Source organism: Conger conger, chromosome 14 (genome assembly GCF_963514075.1).
Source record: "Conger conger chromosome 14, fConCon1.1, whole genome shotgun sequence".
Lineage (NCBI taxonomy): Eukaryota > Metazoa > Chordata > Actinopteri > Anguilliformes > Congridae > Conger > Conger conger.
In genome coordinates, this window is record NC_083773.1 from 17,987,715 (window position 1) to 18,002,107 (window position 14,393).

General features: G+C 42.9%; 2 protein-coding genes across 3 annotated transcripts in view; one reads left to right on the forward strand and one right to left on the reverse strand.

The window, feature by feature from the left end:
• Positions 1-70: 70 nt before the first annotated feature.
• Positions 71-4,242, reverse strand: LOC133110027 (small ribosomal subunit protein eS10-like). The gene is made up of 6 exons (XM_061219849.1): positions 4,090-4,242; positions 3,042-3,191; positions 2,334-2,508; positions 985-1,062; positions 820-875; positions 71-152 (listed from the first exon to the last, which is right to left on the reverse strand). The coding sequence occupies exons 2-6, from the start codon at positions 3,189-3,191 to the stop codon at positions 108-110; spliced, it is 504 nt and encodes a 167-aa protein (XP_061075833.1). The 5' UTR covers positions 4,090-4,242; the 3' UTR covers positions 71-107.
• Positions 4,243-8,516: 4,274 nt separating this feature from the next.
• The window catches only part of LOC133110756 (protein kinase C and casein kinase substrate in neurons protein 1-like), a 53,453-nt gene continuing 47,576 nt past the window's right edge, over positions 8,517-14,393 (forward strand). Inside the window, exon 1 of one of the 2 annotated variants that reach the window (XM_061221053.1) lies at positions 8,517-8,731. The gene's annotated coding sequence lies outside the window, so the exon portion shown is untranslated. Of the gene's footprint in view, positions 8,732-9,385; positions 9,589-14,393 lie in introns of those variants that run through there. The other variant, XM_061221054.1, reaches the window with a different exon arrangement.

A 14,393-nucleotide genomic window follows, 5' to 3' on the forward strand; every position in this document is an offset into this window, starting at 1 on the left:
CCAACGCGTGAGTTCAATCTTCCCATCATGCCACACTGTCAACTCAAAAACCACCAGGACACCCTGCACCCTGTTTTGACTTTTTATTGTACAGAAAGGGAGTAGGATTACTGAGGCTGCTGTCCTCCTCGGCCACGACCAAATCCACCTCTCTGCATTCAAACCAAACAGAAAAGAAAAGTTAGTCCACATCACTGAAGCCCAGTCAGATTAACTTGCTAGGAAAAGCTCACAACATAGGACTATAGTTCAATATACAAACGCAACATTTCTGAGGTGTTGATGGGTAGTGTAGTCCAATGTGAAGTGCAGTTTGCCAAAAAATAGTTCAAGTAGGTTCCCACTTACCCAGAGTATCTATCCATCCAGAAACTTTCTAGATTTTACAACTTTAGATGCAGTGATATTGCACCTCTTTAAACCAGTCTTTCAGGTAATGAATGTGCTGAAAACTTATTTGGTTTTTCCAAATATGCCTGTTACTCAAAACAGCTCAAATTTACATTTTAAAACCCAAACTGCTTCCTCTACTGCGCGCCAAATTTCTGCTAATGCACACATTTAGATTACTTTTTTTAACGTAAATTCTTGGCGCGTTGATTATCAAGAGTGGTCCATAGTGGTCAATATATACAGGTGAACTGCATCTTAAATAATAATCATCTCATCTGGACAGGTAGTACTCTGGGTATTAGGTAAGTGGAATCATTTAATTTAATTTGGATGAACTGCCCCTTTAAAGGATGAGCACTTGGAACTGGCTTTGGACTTCATTTCCCATGAGCCCCTCCGGCACAGCAGGCAGAGAAGAACACTTACAAACTGGAACTCTGTGGCTGCTCCAGCACCAGCTTCTGCCTTCTTATCAGCGCAGGCTGCACAGAGAAACACTGGTGAGATGCCGCCATTTTATACCCGCACGCACCACATGCAAGCAGGGTTAGGGTGCTGGGGTAGAGGGCAGGAGCAGGGTTCTGTACTTACGGGGGGCAGCAGATCTCCTGTAGGTGTCCCTGTCGGCCTCACCGCGGGCCAGACGAGCTGGCCTCTCCCCTTCCAGACCTGGAACACACATCAGATCAGCTTCAGTTTAACGTACACCAGATTAGCTTCAGTTTAACGCACACCCGATCAGCTTCAGTTTAACGCACACCAGATTAGCTTCAGTTTAACGCACACCAGATTAGCTTCAATTTAACGCACACCCGATCAGCTTCAGTTTAACGCACACCAGATCCGCTTCAGTTTAACGCACACCAGATCCGCTTCAGTTTAACGCACACCAGATCCGCTTCAGTTTAACGCACACCAGATCCGCTTCAGTTTAACGCACACCAGATTAGCTTCAGTTTAACGCACACCAGATTAGCTTCAGTTTAACGCACACCAGATTAGCTTCAGTTTAACGCACACCAGATTAGCTTCAGTTTAACGCACACCAGATTAGCTTCAGTTTAACGCACACCAGATTAGCTTCAGTTTAACGCACACCAGATCAGCTTCAGTTTAACGCACACCAGATCCGCTTCAGTTTAACGCACACCAGATCCGCTTCAGTTTAACGCACACCAGATCCGCTTCAGTTTAACGCACACCAGATCAGCTTCGATTAACACACACCAGATCAGCTTCAGTTTAACGCACACCAGATCAGCTTCAATTAACACACACGCAATCCCTGAGCAGTCAAGACTCCAGCTCTGTCGCTCATATGCACACACCATGCTAGCGCAGATTAAAACACTTAAGCCATCTTTCAGAAGAGCAATAACAGCAAGAAATTGGTCACATTTGTTTCGGTCTCCAGGGAACTTCTGTCTCAAAGACTTAGCCACCAGACATGCATGACTTGGTGCAGAATCATCCATCCTACAACCTTTATACTGAGGTAGTGACAAACAGCAGAATTAATTGGCTAAACAAGCACACACAGTAGCATCTCCCATGATGATTGGTCAGTTTAGCTGTGGTTCAGAAGCCACTACCAACAGAGATTCTGCCAACAGCCATTTCCATAAGCCTCTAATCTTTGTGCTGTGAAATTGAAAATTAGTTCACTGGAGCTATCGGGATAAGTAGATGTCAAGACCGTTAGTCTCACAAACCTTTCAGATTTTAACTAAGTAAAAACACACAACGTGCAAGACAACAGAACACCCAAAAATATGCATGGTCCCCATAAAGCCGGTAAGCAGCAGCAGCCTACATTCGTTTTCTAAACAGTTTACATGCACAACAAAAACAACATTATAATTTGGTAATGTCATGTATACACCTTAATCTGACTGAACTACAGACCTAATTTTGTTAGTGTATCTGGGAACGGTACTCACCCTTGGGTCTGGGTCGGGCAGTCTCGGGCCGGATCTGGCGACGCAGGGTGGCGGGCACGATTTCAGAGGGCAGGTGCAGGAAGTCCCTCAGGTACTGGATGCCCTCGTTCGTCAGGTACCAGTAGAAGTGGCGCCAGGCGAACTGCTCCTTGACGTAGCCGCAGGACTTCAGAGACTGCGGTGGATAAGAATCGACCCACAGTCAGACGGAACCATCCCTCTCCCAACATACACAGCTCAAACTAGAAAGCACCAAACCTCATTCAGACAAGTCCACTCAAACCAGAATGAGATGGCCCATACCATGAATGTTTCTGCGCAATCCTGGACAGTGGCTGTCATCAGCACCAACAAGCATGTTTTAAACTTTTGAGAGGTAAATTTCCACCAGCCACATGCTGGGGAGAATCTCATCTGTGACTGGTAGGTGTGTCAGGTAAGCACCCATCACTTGGAGGTCCTTGTCTACTCTGAATATTTGTCTGGTAAAACAATAAATTAGCCAGTGAATTTAGGCAGGCACCAGCCACTGTGGTATGTGGACAAAAAATATTTAGTTCCCTGAACAGGAAATGCAATGGGTGGAAATCCCTGTAGTCATACTGTAAAATCAGGCCCTGAACTCCACATGTAGGAAGTTACTGATGCGCCTGAACACACCCATACTGCAGAGGGGATACAGACCAGCTGGACTGCAGGCACACTCACCTGCATGGCCTTCATGACGTGGAGGTTGGGCACGTTCTTGTCGGCCAGCTCGGGGTGCTTGGCCAGATGCACGTCTTTCTTGGCCACCATGACGCCCTCCTTGAAGAGGAGCTCATAGATGGCAGTGCGGTTCTTCTTGGGCATCAACATCTGAAGCCAGATAGGGAAAGAATGTGGTCAAAGGAACTTCAGACAACAAATGAAGGCAAGCTGATTATGAACTGCTGACCGGAAAACTTTAAAGTCGAGAGCGGGATTTGTGTACGGTCTGCACACCCATCCTCTTACGCGAGGCAACTGCCAAATTAGCCGAGCTGGGCAGAGATCATCGCACAGCAAATCGCTAGGGTTACAGAACTGATGCAAGTTACCGCGAAACACTTGAAACAACGCTGTGAGAAATCTGAATGAAGTTAAAACATTAAAGCTGGCTAGGTACCTAGTACTGGTTGGGCAAGCTACGAATTCGCAAGTCCCAAGTCAGCATTCCTATACCCAGTCTTATGATCATAAAACTCAGATCTAGCCATTAATAACTCGGAGCAAGCATATTTTCAGCAAGCTTTGCATTGAACCATGTCTTATGTAGGTGCTTGCTATAAATACCACGAATTGTAAGACTGCTAACTGGATGACTAGCTAGCATATTACAACAGACAGGAACTTGCTGGATGCAAGTAAGACACATAGCGAAGTGGACTTGCTTTGGACTTATCTAATAAAAGTGAATACAGTTAGTAGACAAAAACATCGTCGATCACTCAACTGGAAATATAGACACCTGTTCTAAAGGGCCCCTGCTCGAATAAAAATGTAGTTGTACGTTTAGCTAGCTAGCAGCCCTGTGCGAACGATGGGCCTATCCCTTGTCCACAGGATGACTGACGAATATAACGCCCATCTGATCTACCAATGAATCCATTTTGAAAAATAATTCAACCGGTACGTTGAGGAAAAGGAACTTTGGCCTTAAATTCAGGTTTAAGAATGATTTGGAACAAGATGTTTGAAATATAAAACGGATTACACGGGCAGGTCATTCACATACCTCTGCAACTTGCTTTGAGACCGGACCCGGAAAGGAAGGAGCATGCGTGTGACGCGTATTTATTTAGACGGAAGTGACGTCAACCGTGCGACATTCTGAAGGCTGCGCCATGCTCAATTCTTCTTCAGTCTTTGTGCTGAACGAAACAGAACTGCGGTGCGAGGGAGGGAGCCCTCAAACAACGGACAGACGGACGGGCTCAGGCGAGGCAAATACGTTCATGAAAGCAACATCACACGCTGTACCAGTTGACAGCGCCAAAAGAACTAATAGAATAAACAGAACGTCATGTTTTAACACCCCTTTAAATTCTGTTCGCAAGCTACGAGCTTTTTGTAACTTTGGAAACATCGATATTTCGAGATTTGCGTTAGCTAGGATGCCCAAGGCCCTAGCGATGCAAGTATATCTTGACTTTATTTCCAACCAACACTGTACCAAATGTTCACCATTCTAATTTGGGAAATTTAAATGTCCGATGAGGAATAACCCATGCTACATTAGGCCAGTATCTGTGCATGCCGTCGATAATGCATTTATAGTATTCACATCCCAGGAATTCTCATGCCCAGTTGACATCTCGCCTACGTAACTCTGTCATATGGGGCAAACAATTAAAATAAAATAATTATTTAATCATCGCTAGTCAGGTGAAACCAGAGGTGACCAATGCTTAGTATGCACTCCAAATAACACATAAAACCTGCTTTCATGAAAAAAAGATTACCTTTCTAAAAAGATTATTCTCTAAAAGATGCAAGTAAACAACTGAACAGAAAACCCCGTAAAGTCTGGATTTTTTTACTTTTGTTTGGTTGAAAGCAAGAAGATGCTATTCATATTATTTTATACAGCAATGCCATTCATCCAGGTACATATGTATGTTACCATGTATGTTACAAAAATAAGTCTAGATATATTGATCCATATTTTGCTACAAATATTTCCCATGGTTCATGGTGTGTTGGCATGATTTAAAGCAGATATGCATGTTTATATGTGTGAACACAATACAGTGTGCAGTATACTCCACCTCTGAAGACATAACACTGCTTTAAGTGAGACTTTGAGACTTGGAATTGCCAGTGCAGACTTTAGAATCGGGAAAGACTTTAGACTACAAACCACCAAATGCCCCTATGTCTGCCACACCAGCACATCAACATCATTCATCACACATAAAAACTGCCTGTCCCAATCAAATATTCCCTACAATTACAATACAAAATCCCTTTAAAAACGCCCCAGGTTTAGAGACTTACTCTCTTCATTAACATCGTACACCTGTTTTGATGCCACTAGAGGCCGCCATGTCGTCATCTATGTTTCTTCACTATCATCGAAGATGGTGGAGGAATGATCAGATGGATCCATAATGCAGTTCACTAAAATTAATCTTGAATTGGTGGTTTTTTCTTCCCCATGATTTGTATTTTAGATACTGATGTTAAACAATATTCAGTCTACTAGTCTTCGCACCTTATATTTTATCAGCATGAGATCCAGCTGCATAAATGTATTATACTATATGTACTTGTAAAAAGCAGTTTATGTAAGTCACTATGGATGAGAACATCTGCTTGCACCAAATACCAAAATGTATTCAGTGCACATGCAAAAGACATAAACAATTTAAACAATTCAGCAATGTCCCATTTCTGTTCTCCAGCAAAAATTTGACAGCAACATTCTAAACTAGTGATCTGCAATTTACCCAAATGATAACCAATTGCAAGAGTGCTTTAGGTTGCTAGCTTACATACTCTGATACTGACACAGGGGTTCGTAATTCCAGTCCTGGAGGGCCGGTGTATATGCATGTTTTTGTTTCCAACAATTGCCCTGGCTCAATGTGGTAATTCACTTCATACACCTAACACTGGTTCACTCTTAGATTAGATCACAGTAAAACACTTCATATAGGGGCACAAGAACATTCTTTGGTTGTCATTCATGCGCTTATTGACAAATAGCTAAACTATCAATATTAGGGCTAATTAAGTACTTGAGGCCAGAAGTTGGCATGAAAACAGATATGACACCTCCTCACTAATACCTCCTGATCCCAAAGCCTTACTCCACAAATGCATTATACTGCTTTAATCCTTTCAGGATACAATTTTGGCCTCCACTACACCTTACACTGCAATTACCAGTTAGAAGGGAACATTACTTTTCAAGTGAAATTATTAAAAACACGTGTTGTTAACATGCTGTTTGATCACCACACACAAGCTGATTAACATGTGTTTTAGGGGTGCATGCTGGGGGCTCAAGGCAGCCAGGAAATTGAAGGCGGATCGCCCATTTCAACAGGATATTTCCGTCCCTATAAACAGTAGAACTACCTGAACTGGCCCAGGACAAGTTCCTGGACACAGTCATTTTCAGATCCTAAACATTACTAAAATATGATCTGAATGTTTTTAACCAAATACTCAATCAATTTCATATTCACTACAAGAGGCTGTAACGTTTTCGATAGGAAGTAAAACATGAATAATGAAAAGTTGGACTATCTGTGCTGAGATGGTTTTGTTGCGGTTAATTTGTATCCCGGCTAATTATAGCTTAACTAAAATAGGCCTATATTTTTAGCAGCGTTATTCTTCGCCAAACATACAAATGTCCTGCGTCTTGTTCCGGAAATGTTTCCTCCTTGTTGGCTCGCCTCGGCTGGATTCGCTCAATTTGCTCATTTGCATTAACCCATTGATTTATCTATTTTATAAACAAGGCGATGTTCAGTCTGCTTTTTCATGGAGCATATGCATTAGCTTCGTATTGCTTAAGGCCCCCCCCCCCCCCCATGTATGGGTCAATTTAGACTGATTGCACTTGAGATCCCTATGTCTGTCTTACAGCTCTGGAAACGCACCAACTAGAAGTATGTAGACATGAATAAAACTTGCATTTAAAAGCAATGGTTGATGATAGCCTTTACATTTAGTAGTTCATGCGCTGTGGTTCATTTCAGCACCAATAGACTGGACAGCAGCTTCAAAATGCCGATGTTTCATGGATTTGCATTTTTACTTCCCTTTCTGGGAAGGAAATAAGGAAATATACTTGGGCATTTTTGTCATGAAACGCATAGCCGACTTTATATCGTTATCAGAGTGGACTCGGTCTTATTAAAGACAACCTTCCGTGTCGACCTGGATGATTATAATAGATAGGTATAACTACTTCAGACCTGGTCCTCGAGAGCCGCAGGTTCTGTTAGTTATTTTACTTTGTCCGAAAATGAGAAACCAGTGCATACCAGGTCCAGTGAGTTAACTGTGTAGTAAGCTGCTTTAACTGATCTTAAGTAAGTGCTGGAAGCTGAACAATAGAAACCAACACACCCCGTTTCTGTGTAGGATGAGAGCCGCAGACCCCTCACGCTTCCTGACGGCAGGATAATGATAATGAGTAATATGACTCTGATTTTCATATTTATTTCCCCGATATGGAAGCTGTCGTGCATCCATGACAACGCGATAGAAGCACAAGCCAGTAGATGCTGCTAAGGGCATACGTCACCAGTAGGCCTAGGCTATTCACAAGCGCGACTGCTACATTGTACAGCGATGTAATTTCTGTTTTATGAACTAAACATCCACATACGAGTTAATGTTGACGGAGCCACACCTACAATTTCACTTTCGAGGAAATGGCATCTCAAGCTTTATTTCTCTTCATCTGAGACATCGTTTAAATGGCTGATCTTTAAATGGCCATGCTTGAATTGTAGCTCATATATATTTTTTGGATAACATGATACCGTTGATTTGTTTATGGGTTCACACAGACAGATACGAATTGGTCCAGACAACAGGGCCCCGATGCAAATTATAGCCTACAGAACATCTCAAATGATGCACATTAAATTGGCAGGTCATCGGGAATGAATGCACGGCCTTTCGCCAAGTAGTAAACAACTATCAAACTATCACAGACACTGTGCAACATTATTGGTGTCAGGTCTGTATTAGATCGTTCTTCATGTTTAATTCCCTCTCTCTCATATTATCTGTAGACTAGGAAACTGAAACGAATGATGGGAAATAAGGGCGGACGAGCCACTCTGTGTTTAACACGAATATCAATCTACGTTAAACAACAGCCGGGGATCTTGATGGACTAACCTAGCCTATTCTTAAAACCTATGGTTTCAAATGTTATTTACTGCTGTGGTATTATTTTTTAAAGCAGAAAACAAGCGTAAATGCACACTGTATCTAGGCATACATCTGAATTGCTTGTCGCATTCAGAACAGAGTAATGTAGGCTGCCGATGTTGCGCATGTAAACGCCATTACTAGCGATATATTACCAACCCTTACTGTGTCCTCAACCCTATTCGGAAAGAAGCATAATTCCTCGACTAGGCTACGTTGTTTCTTATAGGGGTTTCACGTGATAGCCTCCCCTCAACACTGGATATAGTCGTTCACTGGGTGTTCCTTTCAAGTTCGTCATTAATATGTAACGTCCGTCTTCAGTGGAACCATCCCCCATTCCCCGCGTGCATCGTGATCTGGCGGATGCGGGTAGCCACTCGAAGAAGCAGGGTCCGTCACCTCCTGTCAGCGTAACGGAAGGAAAAATTTACAATTTACGGAATATCTGGAATCCTCCTGCTAATTTCCCACTGGTATGTGAACGATGCATTGTATACTCGCTTATTTGCATAGCATGAATTTAGATTCAGACCAATGATATGTGTTAACCGAATGCTTTGCTACCACATCGACTGTTTGCTTTCCCTTGCTGTATCCTCATCCGAATCAGAGGGGCTTTTAAAGGGGCTTCTCATTATTTACATGTAACTTAACTGGAATCGGTTATGTTTGTGCATTGGGAAGGGTGGATACGTCGCTAATCATTCAAAACCGTTATCTAATTTCACTTTGTTCTTCGTGGTTTGTTTAATGGAGACTGGTTATTGTGTGTGGCGTATAGTCTCCTTTGTAAATGATCATTCTCAATGGTCATATTGTGCATACCGTGCATTCCATTTGTTTTGCCACAATTTAGGCTAGCCTACATGAGAGAAAGAGCAAGAGAGCTTGCGTGCGCGCGTGCGCCAGTGTGTGTTTGTGTGTGTGTGTGTGTGTGAGAGAGAGAGAGAGAGAGAGAGAGAGAGAGAGAGGGGGGGGGGGGGGCGCTCTCGGCTGTTATTTTGTATCCTCTCCTCTCGTCACTTTTCTATTCAAATGACCGTATTTTCTGACTTCATTGATTTAAACAGAGCAAACATACACCGCAGTGGCTTGCTATAGCTGCACCAAAACAACAGAAATGAGTGTCCAATGGCACGTCGTTCATCTCGGCTGTCACAAGCCTACATCGCATATTAAGCAGCGGTCAGATGCTTCGGCAGTGCGCCTGAGGTCTCAGCATTTCCAGCCTTATTGAGAGTGTGATAAAACCAACAACGCGGGTGGTCGAGAGCCGTTCCTTGCAGGTGTAGATGCTGTTACATAACGCAGAATTTCCGAAATATCAAAGGTACCTTCTATTAAGCCATTTGCAATATTACATTCTGTTTTCACTCTAATCGCTTGAGACCCGATACTAGGATGCTGGTCGTGAACCGAGACATATTTTTTTTTCAAATGCATGGACATATTAAATTATTAGGCATTATTGTATGATATTGACTGGCGTTCATATTTGAAGTATTAAGAATACTGCAATTTACTTCGAAATATCATACTGAAAGGAAGCTATTTGGAGTTTATTTTCAAAATCTTCCAAGACCTGATTTGAAATAGGCTGCGCAATTGCAGTGGTATCTTGTTTGTGGCTTTTTCCAGAGACAAAAACAGCTAGAGGCTCTTGATCAAACCTTTTCAAAGACGATGCCATACAAATGGGAAAAAAATGAAATGATGCACCCACCAATGATATTGGAAGAAAAAATAACTACGATGTGGACCGAAACTGTGAGTAGCTAATTAAGAATTTGGCCAGTGCTTCGCATTATTCAATATTATTCCCGTCCTCTTTTGAAAGACAGTGAGTCCTGTTCATTGATTATAGATTTACTGTGCTTTACAATGAAACCTCCGCAGACATATGAAAAATCCTCACTGGAGTTCAAAAATATTATTGTGAGTTAAAACAGAATTGGGATGTGTAGGCCATTTCACTGCCGATTTATTCAGTTAGATCAACAGTACATCATTTATTCAGTTAGAGATGCTTTTGGACAAAGCAACTTACTTTGTCATGAAAACAGCAGTGTATGCAAATAGTGGTGAATTCAGATTTTGAGTCAGTGTGTAATATATTGGCTTCTCACATTAAGACACGTGAGGTGGCTCTGCACATGACTGACATTTCTTACCCACTGAAATGATGGGAGGCAACCAAAAAGGGGACAGCTTCTTTGTGTGTATGTGTGTGTGTGTGTGTGTGCGTGCGTGCGTGTGTACGTGCATGTTTATGTGTATGTGTGTGTGTGTGCACGCACGTGAGCATGTGTATGTGTGACAGAGAGAGAGAGAAAGAGAGAGAGAGAGAGAGAGAGAGAGATTCTAGCCAGCTCCATATTATCAGAAGTTCAAACAAGACCATTTTTAAAAAGAAATTCATCTTTGAGTGTTCGAGGGGAAGCTGCTCTAATTTGAGAATGCCCTTGTTAAATGATCTTACTGGGGTAAAAAAAATAAAGATTAGAAAAGGAAAATTAAAGAAGAAAAAGTTCAAATTAATCACAGTAGGCTACAGAGGTCATCAACAAAGAGAGCTAATTAATCAGTCTAAATGAGAAATTATCAGCAGTCCGGTGTTTAGCAGTCCTTTTCAAAATCTGCTGGGTCAATATGCAGTGGAAGGCTTGTAACCTGCTGTGTGTGAGGTTTAATGGAGTACTGTCCATGGTTCTGAACAATACATTTCAATGACGTAAACTACCTGCTGCCTTTTGTGAGTGTGATTATTTGGATGATTTTAGAGTTGTGTGATTTGGAGGCTGGATGAATTGAATATGCCATGTTGGGTGGGCTGGTTATATATTTATTTTCCACCGCTCAAAAGCGCACCATTCGCTGTGAAGCTGTGTCATATGAGAATGGATGTCCCCATGATTAACTGACGTGTACTGTGAAGTCCTGTTTGTTTATGAATAGCATCCGCTCTTTAACTCACATTATTAATATGCCGTGTCTACAGTAAACCATTGCAAATCCTAACTAGGATTGTGTGTACAGTCTTATTAATGAGATACTGTGATCAGATTTTACTGTGGCTTGGCTTTGTAGTGTGCGTCTTCTTTAGGATGTGCTCAGCTGTCTGGAGAGGGAAAGATGTAGGAGAAAGGAGAACACACACACAGCCTCCTGAAGACACAGGAATGTAGAGCCTTGCAGCTGATGTGAGGCTCTAAATACCACAGGTTTAGAATTGCATAGGCCAATCTAATTCAAGCTTCTTCCTTTGACTGCATAAATCATTTAGCATTTAAGGTAGGGCAGAAATGACCAAGTGACACTTTGCTAATCAATCTGGGTTATCATTTAACGAGGAGGATCTGTGGCATGGCAGCAGGGAGAATATGGTGCAGAAAATATCAGAGACTGTCATCTAAAGAAATTATTTGTATTATTATGTACTTTTGGTTTACTGTAATTCACAAACACATTTCACATTTCTAATGTAGCTGTTGTGGAAGGCACATTAAGGCATGTCTTGTGTTTATAGTGTAGTGTTTGTACCTCTGGAATGACTTCTAGAAATGCACATTTACTGACCTACCAGAGCATCATGTGCAATAGGTAGACTGTTAAATGGCCAGATAGTTAAATAGACTAAGCAGACAAGGGTTCTAGGGTCTGAGGTGAGAAACAGTGATGATGTCATTGGCCCGGAGTTAAATTTTTGTCATTTGGCAGACGCTTTTAATCCAAAGCAATTTACAAGTTCATGTTGTGAGAGAGCTTCAGTAGCTTTACACCTGAGCATGATGGGATAATGTTTTTTTCTCTGCTGTTGTCCATGTCTTGAAGTGGTTGTCTCTCTGACATTTTTTCCCCTTAAACTTGTTTAAGTATTCATTTATTGAGGCCCTTTAAGTCGAGCTCACTGACCACATTTTATCATAATGCGCCTCATGTTTTACTCAGACACTATGCTACATCACATTAACTTACGCTATGCTTTGAGTGTTGCATATTAAAACTACAAACCCCATAGTGCACTGCGTCCCTCCCCCCAGCACTTTGCCACAACACATCTGCACTGCTATGTGTGCACCACACCACAGCATACTTCAATACATTTAACAGCACCACACTACACAACACTATTCTACACTACTGCAAGTGACGTCACCAACTTTACCTTCAGGACTGTAGGTGCCGATAATGATGGCAGTTTAATTAGTTCTGCCAATTAGGTGGGACTGAGATAAGAATCTAGATTGGAAGAGCATGTACCCGACAGCGGAACATCTAAGGCTACATCTTGCCCCCATATTTCATCTGATCATATCAGAAGGCTGTACGTGCAGGAAAATAACATATTGTTCTGATTCTAATACGCTCACCCCCTAGTTCATGAGTGTCTGTGTGTTTGCAATTGGATTAGTCGGAGGGGTGAATGGGGCTATGTAAACATCAGGCTTAATGTGAAGGGTGGGTGGGGGGGGGGGGGGGGGGGGGGTGACGGATGACACACCCTCACTGGTTTAATTAATTAAATAATTCCTTTTCCTAAATTAACGTGCAGCCAGCTGCACCCCCCACCTGGGACAGTGTTAGTCATTTGTGCTTACACACATAGCTGTCGTGTCTCCTGCAGTCACCACTACAAAGTGCTCATTTGGATTATCCACCTCATTACAGGTCCCCCGGACCCTACGGTCCCTCAGGATCCTACCGTGCAGCAGATTTAACGGGCACCATTATACCTTGCAATGAGGAACGGCATTTTTCATTTTACTGCTCATTTCAAAACACCACAGATGAAATCCAAAGATTTTCGATGACATGTGCATGAGCATGTTTGGATGCAAGAGATTTAAATCCAGGAGAATCTATTACAAGGATGGCCAGGCATGGTCATGGTTTTTTGTGGTTACACTACATTATATTACATTATTGGCATTTGGCAGACGCTCTTATCCAGAGTGACATACAGTTGATTAGACTAAGCAGGAGACAATCCTCCCCTGGAACAATGCAGGGTTAAGGGCCTTGCTCAAGGGCCCAAAGGCTTTGTGGATCTTATTGTGGCTACACCGGGATTAGAACCACTGACCTTGCGTGTCCCAGTCATTTACCTTAACTACTAATCTACAGGCCGCTCCGTGGTCCAGTTGAAAAATAAATTCCTCCATTTGCCTTTTCCATGGATGCCACAGGGTCCTCTGTGCTCTTCATCAGTAAGTAGACCTCCAGGTTGCTGTTGCCTCGGTAACCAGCTTCTTGGCAGATATGGATGGCTGCCTGCCACCAAGGTGTTGGTGCCTAGGCTAAGCATCCTATTGGGTTATGGTCTCCCAGGTGATGCCCTCATTAGGCTGTTCTTTGGGTGTGGAGATTGCCTGCCTCTGGTCCTTTGCGTTGCTGCGATTTATATGCGTTTCACAGATGTCTCATCTTCCATCTCAAGCTCCTCATCTGTCCTGACTGACTGCAGAACTGGCAGAGATTCAACTGGATCAAGTTGGTAGCTCAGCTCTTCAAGATCCCAGACCTGGGTTATAGTATACATTCAGATACTTCTCTATGCTTTACTGAGCTTGTGTTGTGTAATCTATGAAGTACTCTCAAAAAGTGCTAACCCCACTGTCTGGTCCTCTTGGTTGCCTCAGAGGCAGCAGGCAAGATCAATCGAGGACAGGAATGTATTTGAATCCAAAACAATAATGTATTTGAACCAGGTGTGCAAGATCCCGAGACATCTGCGCCAGACGTGTCCTGTTTGAGAACATCCTCGGGAACGTCCAGTTTCCTGGGTTGCACGCGCAGTCGTAATCTGTACCACTTCATTGCGCTGGTGCGTAAGAGCTCAAATGGAGGAGCTGCCCTTTAAAGGGCCTTCAGTCTCTGGTAATGAATAGAGTTTCCCCCGAGGACCTCGTCTCTCTTCACGAGGCATCGGCCAGCTATCGATCAGCGACAGTCAGCTGCTGTCGGGCTTTGATGCCATCAGACACGCTGAGAGGACGCTAATGGATCTGTGCGCATCTACCTGCAGCAGCCAATCAGGGATCAACTTTCCCAAACTTAATCAGGTGACCAACCTAATTGGATGAAGGCCACCTCTGGTCCAGTGCCTAATGGCGTCCATGCCTCTCAAAGATTATA

Excerpts from the sequence above, each read along its gene's own strand:
- LOC133110027 (XM_061219849.1), bottom strand. The coding sequence starts at position 3,191 with ATGTTGATGCCCAAGAAGAACCGCACTGCCATCTATGAGCTCCTCTTC. Across the intron at positions 2,509-3,041 it reads ACGTCATGAAGGCCATGCAG|TCTCTGAAGTCCTGCGGCTA; the intron begins GTGAGTGTGCCT and ends TATCCACCGCAG. Across the intron at positions 876-984 it reads CAGGAGATCTGCTGCCCCCC|CCTGCGCTGATAAGAAGGCA; the intron begins GTAAGTACAGAA and ends TTCTCTGTGCAG.